This window comes from Larus michahellis, chromosome 5 (genome assembly GCF_964199755.1).
Source record: "Larus michahellis chromosome 5, bLarMic1.1, whole genome shotgun sequence".
NCBI classification, from domain to species: Eukaryota; Metazoa; Chordata; class Aves; order Charadriiformes; family Laridae; genus Larus; species Larus michahellis.
In genome coordinates this window covers 29,761,048-29,785,150 of record NC_133900.1, presented here as the reverse complement: position 1 = coordinate 29,785,150, position 24,103 = coordinate 29,761,048, and the positions used below count along the sequence as shown (strand labels likewise).

The window sequence follows — 24,103 nt, the reverse complement described above, 5'->3', positions numbered from 1 at the left end:
AGGGCTAGGGCAGAGGTTGAACCATATGGCTAAAAACCAGGAATTGCACAGCCAGGACAGGAGAGGTAGGAAGAAGAAAAAGGGAGACAGAGAGTTGGAAAGGGGGAAAAAGCCTCGCCTATTCAGTGGAGGGAATATATTTGATCAGTTCAGCTGACTGGAACTGCTCTCTCTGTGTTTAGCCTCAATTATTTCTGCTTCCACTCTCCCATCCTTTAGTCAGTCTCTTCTCATTAGTAAGCCCTTCACAGTAGGGACTGCGCATAGTCTTGAGGGTGGACGCTGAGATACTGCGGGAACATTAAGACTGATGTTGCAATAGTAATTCTAGTAGGTGCAGTTCATCTCCAGGTAACTCTTGGGTTGGTTCCTCCATTTAAATGATAGTGGGGGGTTTTTCAGTATGTATCATAGAAGTGGTAGCCTCTCTTTTTTAAAGAAAATAGAAGACTCAGTTGTTCTAGGTAACTCGCAGAACCAATAGGTAGAGAGCTGCCTGACTTGTGAAGAAGAAACTGGGTGAAAAACACTAGTAAATTGGAGAGATGGTTGTTCCACGTATTTCAAGCACGTGCAGAAGCAAGACACAGGTAGGGTAAAGGTAGAGGCACGGGCCCCTTGTGTTTATGAAGTTGTAATATTCACCTCCCCCGAGATTTAGGATAATTGGATTTTTTTCTTCCAGTTCTTTGACATGCATTTGAAAATTAAACATTAATGACCTGCCACAACAGTCGGTGCCATAGCATAGACTGGAGGGGCTGCGTGTGGTTGAGCTTAACCCTTCCAATAAATCATAGAATCATAGAATCACAGAATTGCTGAGGTTGGAAGGGACCTTTAAGATCATCGAGTCCAACCTTTAACCTACCCTGACAAAAACCACTTCTAAACCATGTCCCTAAGTGCCCCATCTACCCTTTTTTTAAACACCTCCAGGGATGGTGAATCCACCACCTCCCTGGGCAGCCTATTCCAATGTTTAATAACCCTTTCAGTGAAAAAATGTTTCCTAATATCCAATCTAAACCTCCCCTGACATAACTTGAACCCATTTCCTCTTGTCCTATCACTTGTCACCAGGGAGAAGAGGTCAGCCCCCATCTCTCTACAACCTCCTTTCAGGTAGTTGTAGAGGGTGATAAGGTCTCCTCTCAGCCTCCTTTTCTCCAGGCTAAACAACCCCAGCTCCCTCAGTCGTTCCTCATAAGGTTTGTCCTCCAGACCCCTCACCAGCTTTGTAGCCCTTCTCTGGACTCGCTCCAACACCTCAATGTCCCTCTTGTAGTGAGGGGCCCAAAACTGAATGCAGTACTCGAGGTGGGGCCTCACCAGTGCCGAGTACAGGGGGATGATCACTTCCCTCGTCCGGCTCACCACACTATTCCTGATCATGCATTTGCTTGCTGGGAAGCACACGCCGCTGCTGCTGCAGCACATGATGGATGAGGTACAATGTTAAGTAGCCCCACTCCATACAGAAATAACCCAAACCGTGCCTTTGGACACACACCAGACTGGGTCGACTTAGGCCTTTGTGTAGTTTCATGTTGGAAAAGCCTTGTGGCGTCCTTCCTGGTGCAGGGTCAGCAGAGGCTGAATTGTGGCAGCTGAGGTTACATCTGGTTCTGAAGCGTAAGAGCTGCCGACAGCTGAGGGCCATGTAGGGCCTCGGGGAACCACAGGCTAGCCAGTTCTGCTTCGGCATGGAGACAACCCCCAGCCAAAACTGAAGTTACTGCCCTCATCAAATAGGTGTTACTGAAGAATAAGATTAAAACAAAAAAAAACCCCAACTCTTTGTGGAGGACATCATAATTACAAATGAGAGATTTATTTTTATGGAAGAATTATTCAAAGATCATGAAACAGAAAATAAGCCAGCTTGAGGATGTTGGAAGATGTTACACCATCAATATTAATATAGCAAATTGTGGAAAACACAAAATTAGATAAGGTGCTCAATTTTCAGTCATATCAGTAGGATCATTAGCAGCAATCACAAAACAGCAGGACTTAGGGTATTAAAATTGAAGAGGAAATAAATTTTGGCTTTTTTTCTGAAGTACAAACCATTTGTAAAGCCCTCGGTGTCTTCCATAGCATAGAGTTGTGCATGTATTAAAAAAGGGACGCAGGGCTTGCGTGCTCTTGTTGAAATTTAACACTGAGAAGGAGGCAAGCCAGTCTCAAGTATGTGCAGCACAGATAGGCAGTGGCTGCAAAGTGGCCGCACATATGTTTTATGCAGCGGTCCTCTCATTTTAGTAATCACCTATCGAATGTTAGCACAGCCATCTATGTGTCAGGATCCCATGCAACTGGCACGCGACTCTTCACCACCACGGACAAAAAGTAACAGCACTGCTACAACAGGATCAGGCAGTAATTCCCACGGCTGCCAAAACAGCTAAAATCCATGGGAATGCAAGCTGGGCTGTCCCTGGGAACCTCATTTTGAGAGACCCTCAGGTTAAATTCCATCAGTGTGTCTGAAATGATATATACTCTACTTGCAAAATCATAAAATCTTACTCTCTCTATATAAATAGTTATCTACAAAAGCTGCTTTATCCATAGAAAATTAGGATCCAGATTCTTCATTTTCTTTGCACATGAAGTGAGAATGCCCTGCAGAAGCACTGAGTCGCTACACACACAGTGGTAGACTCTTGGTAGAGCATCGTTGACGTTAACAAAGCTACACCAATTTACATCAGCTGGGAATATGGTCCATAGGACCTAAGTTACACCGGAAGACAATAATGATTTCTCTCTCAAGCATTGTTTTGTGAATTCAGCCATTAAAACATGGGAAGTAATTAACATCTCAATATTACATATTGAAATTTAAAATATTGTAAAAATAGCATATTAAGCATATAATTTCAAACTTAAAAGGATTGGCATTTGCTTGTATGGTGGTTAAGCAATTCAGATTCTGTGTAATGTGGGTAAATCCACAGATTTCGCTGAGTTTGTGTACCTATGTCAAGCCTGCCATCAGCGCCCAGGTATTCGTGTATCACTTGTCCGTTCTGCCACATCTAGATTTCAAGCCACGCGGTGCAGTTCTCATGTATCTGAAAAGGTATTTTAAACTCCTACTGAAGCTAACAGGAATTCAGCCAGCGTATGGAAGGTAGGACTAGGCTTCAAACAGCTCCTAGGACCCGGACTATTGCACTCTTCACCTCAAAAGCAAGCCGGACACAAATTCAAACTGAATGAGGAAACTTTCCCTCTTCATGTTCTTATTCTTTTACTTGGCACTGAGCGTTTTTTAGAATAAAGCCCATTTTCTTGTCTGCAGGCAGCTCCATTCATATTGCCGATGCTTTCATTTGCACCTTCTGGCTGAGGACTCCCTTCAGTCGTCTGAAACAGAAATGAAGTGTCAGCGAAGGCACGAGCGTGTCTTCCAACAGGCAGCCACTGGACTTGCTTCCCATTAGGTAGCTCTGCCTGACTCTCCTCTTTTAGTGGCACAGCTTCTTAGCTTTGAAAGAAATTGAACTGAATGCATACAAATGTCTGTGAGAGGAGGCATGCACCCTAAATCTAGTATCACCTAGTCAGCCAATAATCCACGGGGTCTCTGCCTTAATTACTACAGCCCCAGACAGCTGAGATATCGCCTTCCCACCATTCGCAGCATCACTGGAAAACTCACCAAGAGACAGCTCGGTCAGCTTTCCTATAACACAGGGGTGACGTGTTTTTAAGGGTGTGAGAAATTATATATGATTTATCCAAAGCTGGGGCTGCAACCTAAGAAGTCCTAATTTGGATGCATGTCAGCCATTCATACTCAAAGAGCTACAGTGGAAACGAAATCCTGGGAACTCTCCGAAACCTTGGACACCTTCCAGGCTGAAGGCTTGCTTAGAAAGCCAAATATCCATCAGTAGCACACAATACCTAGAACTAGTAAAATTGTTGACTGCCAAGCACACAATTTTGAGCAGCCCAAAGTCTGGTCGGTCTTGTCTGCACAGGAGGCAAACAAAGTGAGGGGCTTGTCTATAATATGTTTCTCGCCGTAGGTCTGTATTACTCATCTCTTTTTAGATTTGCCCCAGTAACACAATCCTCTCAGGTTTCTAGTGGCGGGTTACGTTCTGAGCTCGGTTTCAAGGCACAGAACCACTCACACAACAAAAAATGAAGGCGTGCTCTACCAAAGTAACATATACTTGCTTTGCCAAACACCCATCTGAGTAAGAGTCCAAGAAAAATTCAAAACCTACTTTTCTTTTACACTGTGCATTTGTAGATGCATTATTTTCTGTCTTCATTCCAGTTGCCTCTTCCATTTCTAAAAAAAAGTAATAAAATAATTAAAAAGAACCAGGGGTAAGTGAGCACACAGTCAATTTAACAGCTGGCTGAAGTAAAAAATACCTAATCAGCTATTCCTCTGGGCATTTATCACACAGAAGAATAACTGAGGAATGATGAATACTTCCTAAAACATTTTTCTGAGGCAACGTGATTAATGTATCAGGACTGCGTGGCCTGGGGGTGTTTGGTGAAATTAACAGCCTGACTGTAGCACGGGGGTTCAGACAGACTTTTCAGAGCTGAATTCTGCCTTTTTCCAGCAGGTTTGTGCTAGTCCAACTCCAGTTGTTAGAATCTCAGGAGATGGGAGCGTTCAGCGTAGAATGGGCTTACAATAACAGTATACCTCACGTTGTTTTCCCCTGGACTGGTCCCCAGTTAGAAGATAAATAGAGCCTGGAAATCTTCAGGCTGAATTTGAGTGAGACAATCAAGTTCCAGTATGACAGTTAAAAAAAAAGAAAAGGAAAAAAAAAAAAAGAAGGTAGAGCACATTATGGAAAGTTTGACCACTGTTTCAGCAGTGTCTTTCAGGCCTGTGCTCAATTAACATGTTCGCTCCTTAACATATAGCATATGTGACCAGAAATGAGTAGCAACATTGAGTCTGTGAGAGAACGGATCAAGAGCAGGATTTTGCCTAAAAGTCTGGATGAAGTACACATGGGGCTTTTTACTTATTTATAATAATTGACATTAAGAACAGCAGTTTGGACAAGTGGTAAGAAATGTAACCGATTACTTTCCTTTGCATTTAATGGCCTAGATTATGGCGGATGGTGTTTCTAATGGGTCACCCGGAAAATGAATGAAGAAGAGTATTCCTTTGAGAATACATACCTGTGAGAAGTGCATCAATTGTCTCCACTACGTGTTTTGCATCTTCCATTGTGAAACACATTGGTGGTTTAAATTTCAGTATATTTCTGTGGGGTCCATCTGCACTAAGAAGGATATGATGCTCTTTCAGCCTGTGGAAAGAGGAAACATCTGCGCTAGAGGCAGGTATAGAACTATATTGTGTCCTGTCAGATCCTTCAGGCCGAGTTAGATTTTAAAACTTTGCTTTTCCCAGTATTATGTTATTGAAAGCTACACAAATTTAAACTGAAATTAAGGACTAACTGCTGGGGAACATTAGGAGGGTCTGATCACTGCACATAGTCTTTAAAAACCATTTACTTGTAAATAAGGTGAAGGGCTTCAGCTGTGGCTGGTGTTCGCTTTTGTTGATCTTTCACCAGATCCACTCCAACAAACAATCCAACACCCCTGGAACAGAGGAAAAAAAATACAGAGAAGTGAAATCCAGTGTCAACAACCCAAGCCTTCTCCTGCAAATGCAAAACCTGTTTCTAACAACTGCAATTCCCTTCCCTAGGGTGCAAGCAGGGAAGGAGCAGCAGGAAAGAGACGAGACTTTCTCTTTGGTCATATTTTGGCACTGGCTACTTCAGACAATCAAGTGGGATAACAGGTATTTCTAGATAAATAAATTTAGCTGGCTCATAAAGGCTACCTGGCCACTTAAGAGCGATAGAATAATTTTCTTTCTCTCTTATCTGGCAAACATCAAGCCAAGGAGCTGTGGAAGACAAACAACCAAAAACAAGAACTAAAAAAACCCCCTACAACCCAGCCCACCCCCAAAAACCCCTGAAGGCAGTTATCATGGCAGTAGCATAAGGAAAATCCACACGAACATCTCCAAATGAAATGGACCAGAGATTTGAACAAGGTCGCTATCATCCCAACAGTGTGCTGACAACTGGGCTATTGCACGCGGATGGCTCTTTCTACCACTCTCTCCCAGAAGTTTTCTAGTGGCTAGGCTTATACCTAACTAAGCAGTGGATGGACAACTTTTTTGAAAGATTTATTGCCTTACAATATCAGTTTTGGGTAGTCCATTTTAAAAAAGAGGTGTAGCACAGTCATGACATAATGTTTCTGAGTTCCCCTTACCCTAACTTGTTGATTTTTCTAGCACAGTTCTTTTTCTTCTCTGACATTGCTGTAAGGCACCCACCTTATATCTCCCACTAAGGGATGTTTCTCCTTTTGCTCAGCCAGCAGCTCCAGGAGATAATTTCCTACGCGTGTAGCATTTCCTTGGAGATCTTCTTTTTCTATCACCTCCAGCACGGCCAAACCAATAGCACAAGACACCGGATTGCCTCCAAACTGATAGTAAAGACAAATAGGAAAACCAAACTCATCAGAAAAAGTCATCTGTGTCTATCCATGTAGTTTTCACTTGCCCTCTCCTGCTTGGCATGCCACAAGGAAAGCTTGAAGAGGTGGGATTTTGTGGAGCACTGTCCCCCACACTTTGGGCCCTGTAAGAGGCCCAAGGGCGGGGCTCCCTCTTCCTCTGCTTCGGGTTTCAGTAATTTGAAGATTTCACAGCTGAAGTGTTCAAGATGCTCTCATGGTTTGCTGATTGCACGTGCAGGCAAAATGCTCCTGTGAAGAAGAGTGGGTGATAGATCTGGTATTCCTTGAGCCGGAGGGTATAAACTCCATTGAAAGCAGGGGAATCGTGGTAGCTGGGAAGAAGGCTCAGTCACAGGAGCAGAAAGAGGACTCAGTAAACAAGCTGCTTCTCTGTGGCACGCATGCAGCTCAAATGTTTCCTGGTGAAAAGGTCACTGTTTTGTTAGGTGACAACTGCAGAGCAAGGTCTGCCAGGGCACGAGCCCCACCAGCAGAGAGCCTATCCTACAGAATGAAAGTTTACATGATCAACATTTCAGAGGGGGCGGAGAGCGCGAGCAGTAAGGAAGAATTTATCTGTATGGATGTGAGCTGAGATGCATGACTTGCCAGAGAGCTGTGCTGGTCCCTATTAAGATATACCACTTGGTACAGAGCATATTTCAAAGCCTCTCCACTTGCTTTTAGATACTAGACTGTGGTTGACTCAAACTCTTAGTGATGTGTTACAGTGATGAACACAGACGTTAGCTGAATCACCTGAACAACTTCTAACCGCTAAATGCAGACTGAAAGACAAAAAGGCAAACCTTCACCTATGAACTTACTGTATTGAAATACTCCAGTCCAGAGGCACCAAAACCTTCAGCGATTTCCCTTGTTGTGACCACACAAGACATAGGGTGGCCATTGCCAATGGGCTTTCCCATGGTAACGATGTCAGGCACAAAATCTTCGCCTTGCAGCTGGAATGCCCAAAAATGCTTCCCCACTCTGCCAAAGCCAACCTGGACCTCATCAGCTATGAACACTCCACCTGCCGCACGCACGTACCTGAGAACAAACAGAGTATCTTGAATGACTAATGCTGCAGTACACGTCTCGGTTAGGCAATCTGGCACAAGGGAGTTCGTGTTACAAAAATTCTCCACTGTGAGACCAGGTTAGGGAAAAAAAGAAAGAACGTGGCTGCTGAGACACAGCTACAGCTATTTCAATTGATAAATTCTTTAGTTTGCTAAAGTTTTTGATGCAAAATAGGGTACTGCAGGGTATGCATACTGTAATGGTACTGCAGGGTTATGTCTATGATGGTTCAGCTTCATCTTCCATCAACATTATGGCCCGAGGATTAAAGACAGAAAAGGAAACACAATTATCCAGCTAAAAAAAATCAGTCAGCTCATGTTCCATTAAAAAAAAAAAAGAAGTGGAATCATACTCTTCAAAAAATAGAAAGGAAGCACACATAGACAAGAACAAGAGAGGGTGATAGCTGAATTGACTGGATAAGCCTATAGTGAAAACCCAGTTTCTTTGGTTAATTTTCAGTTATACCCTTTTGAAGTGATGTACGTACTCTGCCACTTTCTGGAAATAGCCCGCAGGTGGAATTACTTGGCCTCCACAGCTCTGCATGGATTCAGCTATGAAGGCAGCAATCTACAAAAAACAAACTCAGGTGAGAGCTGTGTTCACCTACTTGGCCTTTACACAAACATCTAACAGTCTAGAAACAAACGTTTAAAAGAGTGCCTTAATTTAATCACACAATGGGTTGGACAACCGAGGGCTCTTGAGAACAGCTATGGCTAAAGAATTTATTCATTTTGTAATCTGGGGTGCCCAAATTTGCAGTAGCCAGGGCCACCTTTGCAACCTGATGGGAATACAAGGACCTCCTTTAAGCCCCAGTCCTACAGCTGTTGAAGCGGAAAACACTGGTGTCAGCGGATGGTGGATCAGGCTCCTGGGAGCTCTGTAAATTTATTGACAAATTTCAATTTACAGGAGACACACAACGGTGTTGGCCATTTTCCCCAAGAGGTTAATAAAACTTGCTTAATGCCAAGGTTCTCCAGAAATGGGTATATGTGGTGATCAGCTTTTTTCTTCAGTCCTGAACACCAGGTAGAGGTGGGTAGAAGCTGAACTGTAAGATGACCTGAGGCTACGCTTTGGGCACCCCTGTCTAATGCAAAAAACTACACAAGTAAAATGTCAGCATGAGGCACTTGACAAAAGAGGAGAAAAATTCTACAGGTGAAATAATTCCAGTTGCTAGGAATGAAAAAGGAAGTTATTTCAAGTCAGGAAGGGTAAGAGCAGCGGATCAGATACACTGGAACATCAAAATTCGTTTCTTGTCAACAGCAGAGGTCTATGCAGCAGATATACGATATTACCCCAAAGTCTCAGCATAAGTCTGCTATTTAAGGGATTGCATCCCCACACCACTTGTGAACCCCTCCCTGAGCATCAAGAGGTCTCTCTGGGCTGGTGCGGTCTTCCTGGAAACAAGGCCGAGCAGTAACGTGTAAAGAACCTATATTTGAAGGTTCTATACTTGAACATTATATTTGAAGAGGCATGAAGAGGCATGCTACGGCCCAAGAGTACGAAGCTTCCCATAGCATGTGAGGCTTAGCCTTTAGCACAACTTGTCCTGCCACAGGTCTATGTCACCAAAACCTAAGAAATATGCAAAAGAAAGGAAACAAGGGAAGAAAAAAACAAAACTATCCGTTAGTAGAGAATAAAAAAAGAGTTGATGAAGAAACTAAAAGAAGAGTGATGTAAGTCCATTGGACTAGAAGGGAACGTGTTGTTCCAATCTCCACTGAAGTCCTCTGAGACTTCAGTGGGCTTTGGATCAAGCCCTACATGTCTTAAAACACTAATGTCATTATACAAAACATTACACACGTTTTAAGCAAACCTGTTCAGAAATTGACTGTTTTTATCAAGGTCACATTGTGTATGACTGAAAGGTTCACCTTCCTAGAGGACTCCAAAGTTATCTTGAGGTACTAGACTCATAAATGTAGTATCAAGATTTTATCTAGCATATTTTCTCCATGTCCTGCAGACTTTTACATATCCTTGCTAGAATTTGTGATGTATTTTCTCAGCTGACCTCAAAGCTTGCCCTGAGATATTTACAATCAGTAGATTCAATGCATAAAATAGGAAATTAAATGGCTTTTGTTGTATCTGCTTATTTACAACTGTATTATTGAGCCTTTCATTAATGCCTAGAAAAATTATGATCAGAGCATCAGGTAGAAAAATGGACCATTTCGAACACAGAACCCACCATCAAAAAATGAAGGGCAGGGGGAAGCAAGGGAAACTGAGTAAAGAAACATGTCCTTAGTTGCCTGTTTCATGCCCCCATGCCACACTTAACAGATGAAGCCTCAGCATTTCTAGAGCGCAAAACACACACCTTGCGTCCATTCTTCTGTGCTTCTTCAATAATCTTTTTCACCTCTTCAGCATAGGCACTTGCTGGATCTGGGTGGTCTTCCCTGTATTTCCCTCTGTAGATATCTGGAGAAGGAGCCTGAAAAAAAACATTTTTTTTTTTTTTTAAAGCCCATCCTTCTATGAAACATTTACTTTCTTTTCTATTGCTCTGCATTTTTGTCTTTCCATATTATCTATAATAGGAGTTAGTACTGCCTGAATTTCTGCATGGAATTGCAAAAATGCTTACAGGAGCTTAAACTCAATCCAGCCCCGTGATGTGTTCAACACTACTGGACACAACTGCTGAGCCATCATCTACCTCATCCACCTTTCAAGACCGTCCCTCCTCTCCCCAAAACACAATACTGAGTCCTCGTCCATCATCTTATTTCTGATTCTTGCAGAAAGATCCATTTCTGCAACTGGAGACTGGGGTTTTCCAGTGTGCCGCTTCCCTTCCCGCGTCCTAGTCGCGGTACAAATCTGTATGACCTTCAAGCCTCTACAAATGGTGCTGGGAGAGGTTCAGTAAATAAGAGGAAGGAAGCGGTATAAAAAGGTGGATACTACTTTGGCAGTGTGGTTAGCACAAAGAGGCCCAGATAGGAAAGACCTGCTTGGTGTACATCTCTGGGCTGAGAATGACTTTTGCCTTTGTAAGATATACAAGTTCAGGCTGAAAATCAGACCGTATCCCACTCAGTCGGACACCCATGAGCTCTGTACCCAGATCTGTGTGAACCTGCAGAGTCTGCCTTTCCAGTTTTTGGAAGTAGTCTCAAAAGTCCTGCGTATCTTTAGCCAAACCAACACAACAGCTATCGGCAAATTTCTTCAAACTGTGTAACTACACAGTGCAGTGTCCCAGCAGCACTACGAAGGAAATCAGCCTCACAGCTGAATACCCTCTTAGAGAACCAAAAGCAAATAATTCTGCCGTCTTTAATCCACTGACAAAGAGCAAAGTGTACGTACTTTAGCATCAGCATAACAGAATGAAAGTATATTCACACCAGAAGTGGGTAATTCAATATGCTGCATAACAGGCATCAAAATAACAAAAAGCAAAAAAACCACACTTACCACATGCACAAACTCCTTCTTGCTGTCCTTTCCCAGCTGATTAAATTTATAGGGACTGATGTCAATCAGAGATGTAACATGGCCATGGTAAGCACTGCATGAGTGTTAAATATTGAAGTCACTTTTCACCAAATTTACAGAAGACCTAAATTTACAACCTTGCCCATAAATAATCCAGAATAAGCAACTGTATCTGCAACACAGCAGCACTGTTTGTGAGGGGATATTGATTTAGTTTACTCATTCTTTCTCTCAAAGACAATATGAAATTGCTGTTGACTTTAATTCTCTAGCGAGACTGAAACCAGGTTGTTTTTTTTTCCTGCATGAAATCAACTGCCAGCACGGGGACAGACCCAGATGATATCCCCTGGACCGCACCGCCTCTAAGTTGGCTGCCCCGGCAGCCCAAGGTGGGTCCAGCTCCCTCATTTCCAACCTGTGGGCCCCACTCTGGCCAACCCAAGCTTTGCAAGCTAGACCCCGACACCACTGCAAAGACTCTCAAGAGCGTGCATTGCATCAGAAGGGGGGGACCTTCTGCAGCAGCAGCAGCAGCAGCACACCGCTACCTGCCCTGAAGGCCCTACAGGCTAGACTGTTTGGCAGAAGCCACTTTCAGGATAAGGTTGACTATTGTTTGAATATAAAAGCTTTATAATACAGAATATGCTCAAGATGGTTACCACCGAGGCCAATTTGATTTAGAAATGAGAAACACAGCCTTCTGAACCTAAAGCATGTAGCAGCTTCACTCAGGGAACAAACACTTTTGTTGAGCCATAAACCTGAAGCAAAGTGAACCTCAAAGCAAATCAAAGACCTGTTCATAATCTCATCATCGCACACACATAGGGTAGAGAGGATGTTTTTGCACTCCTTTGTCTTCTTTAAACCTTTCTACTAGCCAGTCAACAAAATCTGCCAATGGACACAGAGAAATGACAGAAAGCCCACCCTGACTGGGATGGCAGCTATGGCAAAAGCCTACAGAGCCTTGAGGTCTGGGCAAAGAAACATCCTGTGGTGTTCAGGAACAGAAGATGTTGCAGTGAAACAGTGGCAGAGCCTGCTCCGTCCTCAGCCTCTCCTGACGGAAGCTACTCTCAGTGGCTCCAAATCTTGGCCACATGAGTCAAGGAGGGCTAACAGGAATCGGAGCACAGCCAAGTCAAACAAGCTTTATGCCATTCAGACAGACACATGCTCTTGCAGTTGCTCTGGCTGGACTTTCTAATCACAGCCTGAGAAGAAGACCCAGCCCCACAGCAGCATAACCAGCCCTACAGCTGCGTCTAGGATAGGGAAACCCAGAGACGTGGCTGGACGCCTTCCCCACGGCTGGCGGCCTCTCAGTGCCTCCTGATTTTGGAGCTGCTTGGTTTTGTGTGTGTACTTGAGTTCACTGGAAGAGAGCGGAGCATCAGTGCAGCACCGCTGCAGAGCTACAGGATCTTTCCTCTTGACCACTGATTATTTATTTGTACAAAAAGAAACGTGTCTATCAGGGCATGACAAAAAGAAACCCCTTTTCCAGAGCAGCCCGGTGGCCAGACCACTCATTGGTGTTTCAACCCAATGTTCAAGTCTCTGGCTGGAATTGCTTGGGGAGTCTCTGTGGGAAATGCCCTGTAACAGGTGATTGACCTTCTGGGGTGACTGACAACCTTATTTTTCAGAGATCTTCAAAACTTGTGCTTATCCAAATGTGGAAAAGGGATTTCCTGACCTGTTCTAGTATGAAAGCAACAAAGCTTTTCTTTCAGGAGGCAGTGGAGTACAAACAGCGGGGGGTTGCTGCAAAGCCGCTTCTGAAGCAATGGCAGGAGGTGCTGGCTGCATTCACAGAAGCTACTCTATGGACTTACTTTTCAAGGGTGATCACATCTTGGTGCCCATGGTACTGCCGAGCCAGTCGTAAGGCAAGATCATTTGCTTCAGACCTGCACAATAACAGATACAGCCGCAAAATAGTGAGGAAGCGCTTCCAATTACAATGGTATTCTGACAGAGAAAAGCAGGCAAGGGACTGATGGATATAATAAATCAACACAGCAGGGTCTGTTGCTATACGGATTACAATGCTAATGTTGAGATTGGAAATGCCACGTAAGAGGGCACAGAAAAAAACCAGCTCTTTGTATAAACAGCAAACAAAGAGATGCCTTCTTTCCCTCCCCCAGTTTGCTTGTAGATATTTACATCCTCTTGGCACAAATGAGACTGCTTCGCAGCCGAGAGCGCAACGCAGCCGCACACCCTCGAAAAGCAACAGGGTGCCAGCCCCATCTCCCACCCTCCGCCACGGCTCCGTCCTCCCCAGCGCTTGCACCATCGGGCGGCAGAGAACCCAAATCTGCTCCCTGGGTGAAGCCTCAAACCCCCAGCCTGACCCGCAGCAGCCCCTCTGCTCCCAAGTGGTCTCTTCTGGCAATGTAAGTGATCACAGGCTAAAAGAAGCCTAAGAAGACCACTTGTTTCCAAGGCCATGTGTCTGTTTACAGCTAGCGTTCCCCAATCTGTACGTAACGTTCACCAATTTGCAGTCTGATTTGCTTTTCTTGCTTTTTTCCCCTCTCTTTTTGCATAGCGTTCAGCAGACTGGTCTGCTGTTTTGGCTCTCTTGCCCTGAGCCATCACGCTCAATGTGACAGCTGCAAATAGGAAGCATCCTTCCATCAGTACCGGAAATATTTTTGTTGCTTATTACTAAGTCCTACTTCTTAAGATTTGGACCAAACTCTTCTGAGCGTCCATCCCAAACAGGACCGAAATGGTCGTAATGGAAAAAAAAAAATAACTACTCAGACGTACCCAGAGTTAACAAAATAGCAAACAGAGAGTTTCTCGGGCAGGGTGGCTGTAAGACGCTGTGCGTACTGAACCAGGTTGTCATGCAGGAACCGGGAATTTGTATTGAGCAGCTCCATCTGTTTTGTTGCAGCCTTTATCACGTACGGATGACTGTGGCCAACTAAAGAAGAAAATAATTAGTTATTACTAGCAAGCAGTCAGTTACTGAACCACAGAAGGACATTCAGAGAAGCACTTTGAATATCACCACTTGGAAGAAGCGTCTGCGATCCCCATTAGGCATGAAGGAACAGAAGCAGTCTTACAAGCTGAACCTCTTACCATGTGCAACGTTGTTGATGCAGTCTAAGTATTTTTCTCCTTTCTCATCAAACATATATTGGCCCTGAGCACGCACTATCTTCAGAGGGTCCTTGGCAAAGAAAACTTTGCAGGAAGGCCTAAAAAAAATAAATTACAAAATAAGACCATTTTAGTTTTCTCAGTTGTTCCCCCTGCTTTGAGTGCTGAGGGGGCTGATGTTTTGCAGCTCTGGAGACAACTGCCTCCCTCTGCAAAGAGCCGGTGAGTGGTTCAGGCGGCAGAAAAAGCCGGGCTCTTGCTGAAAATAAAAACAGCCCCCGCACACCTCCCCAGGCACGGTGGGAATAGCATTAGGTCTTTAATAAGGGCGTTTTCGAAGCACGACCCTGTCTGCAAGTGGTTTCACAGGAGCATAGTGACTGCAAGTCGTTCCAGGTCCTTATATGTCCTGCTGCGTTTCTAGGCTGTCGCTCTGTTTATTTACATGCCTTATGAACATGTATGGCCAATTAACTCGCTGGGAATAAAACTAAGTTGTTGAGCACTGTTTTATACTACAGCCAAAAATTCATTACGCAATGGATGACTGTACCGTATAGAGGTCACATTCAAGAACAAAACACTAATGCCTTGCAGGCTTTATTTTCAGAGGTGCTGAACGGGTCCTAAAAATCTCAGTATCTCATCCTGACTGCTTTGGATAAAATCTTTAAAAGCAGCTTTTTATAAGCACCTAAATCACACTGGCTTCCAGCAAAACTCAGGCTCCTTGTAAAATTATCCAAAGTATTCTCTAAACGCGCTTCTTTTTTTTGTGTTCCCCCTCGCCGAGAACGTGCCACCAATATAATTATGTTGAATGATATCACTGAGCAGAAGGAAAGTCTTCTGAACTTTTCAAAATGTTTATATGGCCTCAGATAAACACAGTCGTTTCCAGGTAACTCAGACAGCACTGCTAATGCATCTCTACTGTCACGTATATTAAGAGGATGAACTCGTGAAGCCCAAATGTGACTCCTACGAAGTGAAGTTGTTCACGTTCTCATAGCTTCTAGCCCCATTGCATAGATCTTTTCTGACATCTTCAGCTATTCCTCTGGTACACTTTAAAATCAGTGCACATCATCATTGTCATTGGCCATTGCCTGACTACAGTTTTTTCTTCTGTTGTCAGTCCTTTCTGTGAAAGTTTCTTTTTGTTCACGTAACACAGCCCAACGCTATAATCCTTGCACTGGCAAGAGTCCCTTAACATTAAGCTGGCTCCTAAGGAGAAGTTTTTGTGCACGCTTTATGAAACCATAACTTTTACGACTCTTTAGTGAGCTTTTCATACATTCCACACATTTAGGATGTGATCAGCAAATAGCCAGTGCTGGTTCTAAACAAGCTGGACTTATTTTTCACTTGGCGACACCTCCTGAAGAAGGTGGAAATAATATAATATTGCAATACAGTGGGATCAGATATGTGCCCAGCCAGGACACAGCTCAGGTCTCGGCAGCAGGCAGCCTTCCTGAATTTCCCCCAGTTAGACTCGGCTTAAGAAACCTCCTCAGCTTCATTTGACAGAGGCGTCTGTTTCTCAGGAGCCTGCAGTTTGTTCACAGAAGCAGCCTGCACAGCAGCATTTTAGAAGTACGCCCGGGTACCACATTCTGGCTGCTGCCTTCCTTTGATCTCTTAAAAAAAGAGCCAAGTAGCGTCCGATGTGCTGTTGCTTTCATGAAGTGGCCCGAAGACGTGGCAAGCTGAAGGGCTGGCAGCTCCTCTCCTTCCCCCGCCGCCCCCGGCCGGGGGCACCTCTCGCCTGCCGGGGCTGTGTCGCCCCCCAACCCCGCTGCTCGCCCCCGGCCGGGCGCTGTCACCGCCGGGGCGGGGGCGGTGAAGCCACCGGAGACCTTCCTCATGGAACCATAGAATGGTTCGGGTTGAAAGGGACCTTAACGATCATCCAGTTCCAACCCCGCTGCCATGGGCAGGGACACCTCCCACCAGACCAGGCTGCTCAAAGCCCCATCCAGCCTGGCCTTGAACACTTCCAGGGATGGGGCATCATCCTTCTCCTCCTGCTCCTCATCCCCCTCCTCCTCCTCCTCCTCCCCGCACCGCTCCCGGCCCCGCCGCCGCCCCTACCCGATGTGCTTCCTCCGCAGGGCGATGGTCTCCGCCTTGCTGTACCGCTCCTCCATCCTCACGGCACGGCTCGCCACGGCTCGGCACGGCCGGGGTTCCCCCCCCTCCTCTTATGCCGGCGCCGGCCCCCGCCAAACCCCTCCTCCCTGCCGGCCTCCCGCCCCCCCGCCTTCCCCGGCGGGACGGCCCGGCCGTCATCTCCGCACCCCCACCCGGGGTTTTCTTTCGGGAGGCTCGTGTTTACTGTTTAGCTAAGGCTCAGACGCTACAGACATCCTCGGGGGGAAGGGGGGGGGCGGGGAGGGGCAAGCGGTCGATTTAATCAAAATTAGGGTCGTAACTGAAGGACCTTCACAGATCCTGATCTCCCAGAACCTGTCTGTAAATGTAGGTTGAGATGTATACGCCCATCAAAACCAGTATCCATAGTTCTTATACAGCAGCACAAATTAGTAAGAGCTATGGTTTTCTATGTTTTTATACACGTTAAGTAGAAAAGGGCTCCAGCCCTGGTGCTCAGATGCATTGGTACACCCTTTTTCAGTATAAACTGAAAGTATAACTGGTCCTATGATACCTTTCTGACCACAGCGCCCATATAGGAGCGATATGCTCGAATGTGGCATTCCTTCATGGCTACCCTTGATAACCATCTCACTGGACATCAAAGCCCATAAGAAAAAGAGTGGACAATTTCATGGGGAAGAAGGGCAGCATTCATGTCAAGAGGCATCGCGTTTCAACACAGCGAAGCTGCTGGAGGAGCACCTCAGCTTTACCTTCTCCCTGCCACGGATGCACCCTCTCCTCGCCTGGAGGCTGCTCCTGCGCAGGGGCAGCCAGCAGCAAAACCTGCGCCCACGTCCTGCTGCCCCATCTGTAGCTCGTCTGTGCCACCTGCAGCGCTGTGCTTGGAAGAGTTTTCACAGAGCATATGTAAAGCCACGCAATTTCCTGTGCTGATGATACTTGCCTTCCCTAGATCGGTATCCAGTAAGTCATCCCAAATTTTGCAGATGGAGGAAGCACACCTCCTGATTTTTACATCTCTGCCAGTAAGCCACCTTTCTGCTTCTCTAGTCAAGCATTTCTTTTCCTACAGGCGTTTTTCCTGAGCTGCTTCAGACAGCCTTAATTTTGAAGCTCCACAGCTTTGGCATTCCTGCTCCATCGGAAACTTTGCCTCACCAACCAACGGAACAGCCGTCAGCAGAAGTGGTAGGAGGCACCAGCAGCTACACCTCCATATCCCAGCAGAGATGGCAGCTGCCTGTCTTCAGTGCCTTGTCCAGGCAGAGGAAGGCATGGACTTAAAAGACATGAGGGATTTTTTCAGAGCTGTCGGCTAGGGCAAGCATTGTGCGGGCAGCGGTGAGATTCATTGATGGGTCTCAAGAAGAGAACAGGCGTTTAGATCTCCTGCCATCCAAGTTGAGCCTAGGCTAGAGCCTGCCAGGAATGCTGTCTGCAATGCTTTTCCATTTTGCCCGCACCTCTGAAAGCTGGGGAATGATACTTAGCACGGGGTAGATGTAATTCAAGGTGTACACATCATATACCGGACCTAATTGCAAGCCTTTTGTAACAGTAATGTAAAGGAAGGCTGGGGGCTGGGCAGTGAATGGCAACATGTGAGTCTGAGAGTCCGAAGGCATTTCAGGAGCGATGATTTTCCTGCATCCAGCTGGTGCCTGCCCTCTGCCGGTGCCGAGCACAGCCTTGTCCCTCCTCTGGAGCTGCTGGGAACGCTGACACGGGAAAATTTCAGCTGTTTATGCTGACCTGCCCGGTCTTGCTCACGCAGAAACCCTGGACCGCAGACAGATTTAAGGGATATGCAAGCTGCTCTGCTTCTACTCCTTTACAAGCATGTGTCAGCAGCCAGCCCTGCCTGTATCAGGCAGGGCATTTTGCTCCAGGTTTAGCAAAAGAAAGTTTGTTCACAGCTGGATCAGTAATTGCTTGAAGGAACACTAAACTTCATCAGGAAAGCTCAGAGTGGTAGGTGAAGCAGCTTGTTAGAGGGCGGGTTGCTTCTCTGTTCCTTCACAGCCATGGAAAGAGGCTTGGCCATCAAGAAAATATCCCTCCCTCTTGGCTCAGAGGTCTTGCACTCTTTTTTGATGTTATCAATCAGCAGGAGCAAGCCTGCCAAGTCTCATACGTGGAGCAGAGGAGGTCTTTCCCCATGATTAGCAAAGAGAGACCCTGCCCGAGACACAGTGCTTTCTAGCACCTTGTCACTTGGCTTTTTTAGACCTCTCCTGTTCCTTCTACTTGCCCTTATAATGCTGTGAAGTAAGTACTAGCAGCTGTTTCTCTGTGATTTAGAGAATTATTAAAACAGGGGTTTTTTCCAAATTTTGGTGTTTTGTGTTTTGTTTTTTTTTTTTTAAAAAAACCCTATACTGTTTTCTCCATCCTGCTCTGTTTGCTTCCTGAACATGTCAATTGATTTTTTTTTTTTTTCCCCTGCACTTATTTAAGGGCTTTGGCCTGGCAGGGTACCAGCCACTGGCAGCCTGGCTCCTTGTATGAATGATGAAAAGGAGTAAATATTTCTCAGAGCTATTCAAAATATCCAAGGAAGGTGGGTGCCTTCCTCTCCTTATTTAACTCTTAAAGGAGTCACTGGACCTCTGAAAAAAAGGACGTCTTGCTAGTACACCCTGAGAAGTGAACCCATTACAGATGGTCAGTGGAAAATGAGCTGCACTTAAGATCTGTTTCAGTACAGAAAGGTAAAGATGGAGAAACTGCGTACCCACCTGCACCTTCTCCGGGATAACCAGCTGCTTGGTATCGACTCTGGGAGGGGAATGGCCTTGCCCAGGAGTTGATGCAGTGATGGGTCCAGCAGGCCCCTGAGGCGGTTGAGGGCAGGGGGTGTTAATTGGGTACAAATAGGCCAAGGGGAAGGCAGGAAAGAGCAAGATTATGTTACTGGCTGAGCTTCATGGCAGCATCACTTTTCACAGCCATTTGCATGCTTGCTGGGGCCTGAATAATTTTTTGTCGAGAATCATTTCAGTGCTGAATGTACCAGTAGTGGTTGCAGTTCTGGACTTTTAAGTGGCAAATTTATTCTATACACATCTTTCTGACACAAGCTAATTGATAACTGAGAGATGACATTTTATATATATATTTTTATCCATTTGTTTTTATCAGTTTTAACTCAAGCAGAATCAATTACTTCACAACAATCTTAATATGCCCAAGAGAAGAGAGCTCCTAAAAGCTTGCGAAAAAGTTTCCAGGTAGTCGTTAGCTCCAGGAGGGAGCAGCCAGACAAAGGTGATGCCAGTGAGAGCTTGCGGCTGCACAGTTTAGGTGTTGGCACTTGGAAAACTCAGTCAAGCTGTAACCTGCATGGACAAAAATAATCAGGATATTTATTAGTTCTTGAGCATTCTGTCTTGGTATAAGCACATGCAAAAACCTGCATCTTGGTTGGTGTGACAGGAGCTGTGTCCATCTTTGATCTCACAGAAAAACTAAAGCAGCTTGAGCACAACCATACCAGCAGACTGACCTCTCCGAGGAGGTTTGTGTACAGTATTTTCCTGAATGCTACGGTTCGTGTGTGTGTGTGTATATATATTTGTATGCATGCATATATATATATATGTATCTATGCATGTATTTATATGTACGTGCATACAGACACATATTTACAAGCATATATATGGAGCATCCAAGCTCCAAGTTTTGAGCAAGAATCCAAACCCACTGCATTTTTCCACTGCAGCCAGGAGAGGAGAATGCCCTATGAGTACTCCGTCTGGAAATTAGCAGAAGACAAGAGAAGAGACGATAATTAGTAACCAAGGGAAGACAGAAAGACTCCGCTTGCAGGAACACGACTTAAATGTTTTGGCATTCCCTTGTTTTCTTTTAATACTTATTTGGGTGCAGCTGTTACTACTTGCTGGAACATGAATGCTCTGCCAGCCCCTCATTTTGTTTAGTTCTTTTTGTTTCTACACAATTGTATGTTGTTATTATAAATGAACCACTCAGTGAAGCTGTGTGGGATGACGATATAAAAAGCGACTTCTGTTGCATTTTTTTGACTTTTGTAGAATCTTTGTCACTAATGGGTAGGGATTAGCAAGTTTAGTAGGTCCGCAAAGCAGAGTTTGATGTCAGTAATGGCCTTTAAGTGTTTAATTAAAAGCGCAATTTAAAAAAAAAAAAATAGAGAGGGAGAAGCAGCAGGCATTTCACACACAACCCTGCGTGTGCTTTGGCATGTCGCAAAGTGATGAGGGAGGTATTGGGATAGGGGGGGAACGCCAGAGGAAAGTCGTGTCCCGTGAGTGCAGCAGGATGCGAAGGCTGTAGGACACTGGCTACCTGAGGGGTGGCTTTAGAGGGACCGCGGTACTGAAAAATACCTGAAAAATAGCAGGGAGGCAGTAAACGGACTGCATGGGAAAGGCACGGACAAGTAGCTGCAGCAGCAGCCGGAGCGCAGCGGCTGTCACCGTGCCGGCAAGGACACTACCCCAGACAGGCGCACCGCAGGCAGAGCGCTTGCGGCGGCTTGGCTAACACTGGAGTACCACCGAGGGGGGGGAACAAGCGGGAATTGTCCAGAACATACTTTGCGCTTGTTTCTCAGCGGGACAGCTGCAGCAGAACCACCTTCCCTCCCCTACCTAGAGGGGAAGAAAGGAGAGATCTGGAAGGAACGCAAGGCCAAGAGCGACCGCAGCAGCCCGGGGCCGGGCGTGCGGCCTGGCACAGCGGACGCTGGGCACCATAAACTGCAAGCACCTCATCTGGGAAAGGGAGCAAAGCTATTTTTACCCCCCCAAGAGCCTAAACCAGAGCTAGATAAGATTACCGGGCATTTGCGGAGATTACCAAGAGTTAAGAGTAGAGGTCAAAGCCCCGCGGTGCTCATTCTCATTCTCTCTCTGAGCCTGGAGCGGCTGCATTTTTGAGGTGAAGGAAGGGGAAAGGGGAAACAATGGGGAGTGTTTTGTTTCTCTGAAATATTTGGGGATTTAGAAAACCCAAACATTAAAATAATGCTTTGAAGAGATTACAGCCACTGCCCAATGTTTTATTTTTCAAAAAAGGCCCTTGGTTCAAGGAGCGTCCTGCAAAAATGTGTCGTCTTAGACCAGGGTGCTTGAAAACATACCATTTTGCAATAATTATTATGCTCCATCTTTTCTGAACAAACTGGACTTATGGTAAAAGGGACCTTCACATTTTCTAGCTTGTGCTGTTCCTCGTGACGCTGCCTGCACACATCTTTGTTTCTCAGCAGTTCAGGTTATTTTTCACCTTCGGTATTACAGAAAGGGGAGAACTGGTGGTTTTCAGCGTTATTTCTTTGGATCCTAGGGTGCCTGTGGACTTGCCTAAGAAATAGTTTCAACTTCTGGCTAATACATAGATCCCTGCAGCTTTTCCCGAGCGAGGAAAGGCGCCGAGGTTTGCAGCAAAGCTTCTTCCTTCCTTCCTTTTGTGGACGCCCGTAGCCCGTGCTGCCTGTCCAGAAAAGATGACTGAATGGACTTGACTTTGGAGGGAAAAGACATATTAAGAATAGGAAGAGCAAGGTGTTGGGTTTTTTTTTGTTTGTTTGTTTTTTTTATTGCACTCTGTAAGAAAACGGAACATGTGGCAAAGGCCCTGATTTTTGCGTGAATGTGAATACTGACCGACACAACCTGCGCTAGATTGCAAACTACAGATTGGCACAACGCAGCGCACGCCTTCTCCAACCCGCACACACTAGAACAATTTTTTTTTTTTTTTTGCACCAACACTAAGAACTTTATAACTATGCAAAATCAGCACCAATGGTTGGATTAATATTTTAATAATTACACACTTTTTACATTATGAAAATAAATCATAAATAGTGTAAAAATAATTCTGAAGATCAACTTCTCACAAGCAAGAAACAAAACCCGAAGTACAAAACTGAAAGAAAACAAAACAGTATTCAACTGAAAAACAAGGAGAAATTTTAATAATAAAAACAAAAGCATGCTGTTTGATTGGGTTCAATTAAGTCAGGACCAGAAGCCACAAGAAAGTGGTAATTAATAACAAATTAAAATGAGTGATTAAAACCTTGCCATTCTTTACACTACTCATCAAAAGAGGTCTCGTGACATATTTACAGTGCTAAGACACTCAAAATATTTCTAGTATTGATAATATGATACTGACCCATGTGTTTCCCCCCCCCCAAGCATTGTAATCCTTGCCAAATTACTTTCGTTGTATTTTTATCTCTTCTACTGCATTTATGAGACCATTTGCAATACAAAAATAACGGCACATATAGATGAACTTAAAAAAGTAAAAAATACAAATAAAAATATATAATATTTTCCAAAGGAAAAAAGTCAGATACATACATCTTAGTAACATTTTTAAAGTTGTGTGATATTTTCCCAAACATGTACAATAATATAAGAATATCCACATATATGTTAACAATATGTAAAACATTCTTCCACCAACCCAACTCTTCATAATACTTCAGAGAAGTGTGCAAGTACCAATGGTATCTGGGAAATTCATACAATTTCTTTTTTAAATAGAAACAAGTAAAACACTAACGGTCCCAGGTTAAGTTAAGGCCCCCTGTTTTCCAAAGAAAATTCAATTTCCAAGCAGCATTGATAATTGGATGCATTTAAAAACAAATGAAACAAAAACCACACTCCAAATCCTTTTTTTAAAATAGAAACTCTGCTTGTTTTGCGGAGTATCTTTTTCAAATTCTGTCAGAAATGATGGTGGCAGGCACTTGTTTCTAACAGCATTTAATGAATCCAACCACCATATAAAGTATTTCAATAACAGAGGGTGCAAGAAAATCTTCATTTGTACATTACAGCAACATTCAGATCTATAATAGCAAGTTGCAGAAAGGAAAAAAAAAAAAAAATCAATAGCAGGTGTTAGTTTTAATTCTGGTCACTGAACTTGACTAATTTTTTTGCAATGATTAAAAATTAGACTTACTTTTGACCACTGTCTTTGCAGATATTAGTGTTTTGTGTGACTCTCTAGTGTGAGAATTTAGGTCTCTCATTAGGTAAAATACAGAGACTTAAAAATGTAATTTAAGACGGTCAAGCAGCAGAGATCAGGAAATTTGAAAGGAAACGTCAACTTCTGCGTGCCTTGAACATCTTCCTCCCATTCAATAGAGTGGGAGTGTCTCTGCAGTTTGTACTCACCGAAGTGGTCCTGATTTAGGCAAAACCCCACCGTTGAGGCTGATAATATTCCCCGTGTCGCTAAGCACGGGCCCTGGGTCCTTCCTTCCACGTGTCGCAAAGCGCTTTGCGAGGGAAGGATGCGTCCCTCTCCCCGTTTCCCTTCATTGCTGGAGAAAGGGAGGCACAGCCCAGTGAAGAGCCTTCCATGGCTGAGCCCAGGTTTACAACCCCGGTTCTGCGGCGGTCAGTGGGACAACTCTCTCTCTAAACCCTGACGGGATCCAGGCTGCGAACCACATCTCCTGACGCGGCCCCCAGCCTCACGCAGCACCACCTTCCCACAAGGACCAGAGGTCTGCTCCTCTCATTTGGGGTTGCATCGTCTCTTCTGCTGGCGTAACTGAGTAACCGATGCTCACCTGTGCTCTTCCTCGAGCCTAACGCTCAGCGGGGCCAATGCTAACTTTCCGCACTGTACATCAATCTTAAGAATTATCCCTTTTTAAACTCTATACTTTACACATTTGTAG

The 24,103-nt window shown here is 44.8% G+C and overlaps 1 protein-coding gene across 1 annotated transcript; it reads right to left on the bottom strand.

Annotated features, from left to right (window-relative positions):
* Window positions 1-1,815: 1,815 nt before the first annotated feature.
* On the bottom strand, window positions 1,816-16,470 carry ETNPPL (ethanolamine-phosphate phospho-lyase). The gene is made up of 13 exons (XM_074589389.1): window positions 16,372-16,470; window positions 14,251-14,369; window positions 13,930-14,089; window positions 12,984-13,058; window positions 11,116-11,209; window positions 10,010-10,126; window positions 8,141-8,223; window positions 7,389-7,614; window positions 6,374-6,528; window positions 5,527-5,616; window positions 5,185-5,315; window positions 4,251-4,318; window positions 1,816-3,378 (listed from the first exon to the last, which is right to left on the bottom strand). Exons 1-13 carry the CDS (start codon window positions 16,425-16,427, stop codon window positions 3,247-3,249), a joined length of 1,506 nt encoding a protein of 501 aa, XP_074445490.1. The 5' UTR covers window positions 16,428-16,470; the 3' UTR covers window positions 1,816-3,246.
* Window positions 16,471-24,103: the final 7,633 nt, after the last annotated feature.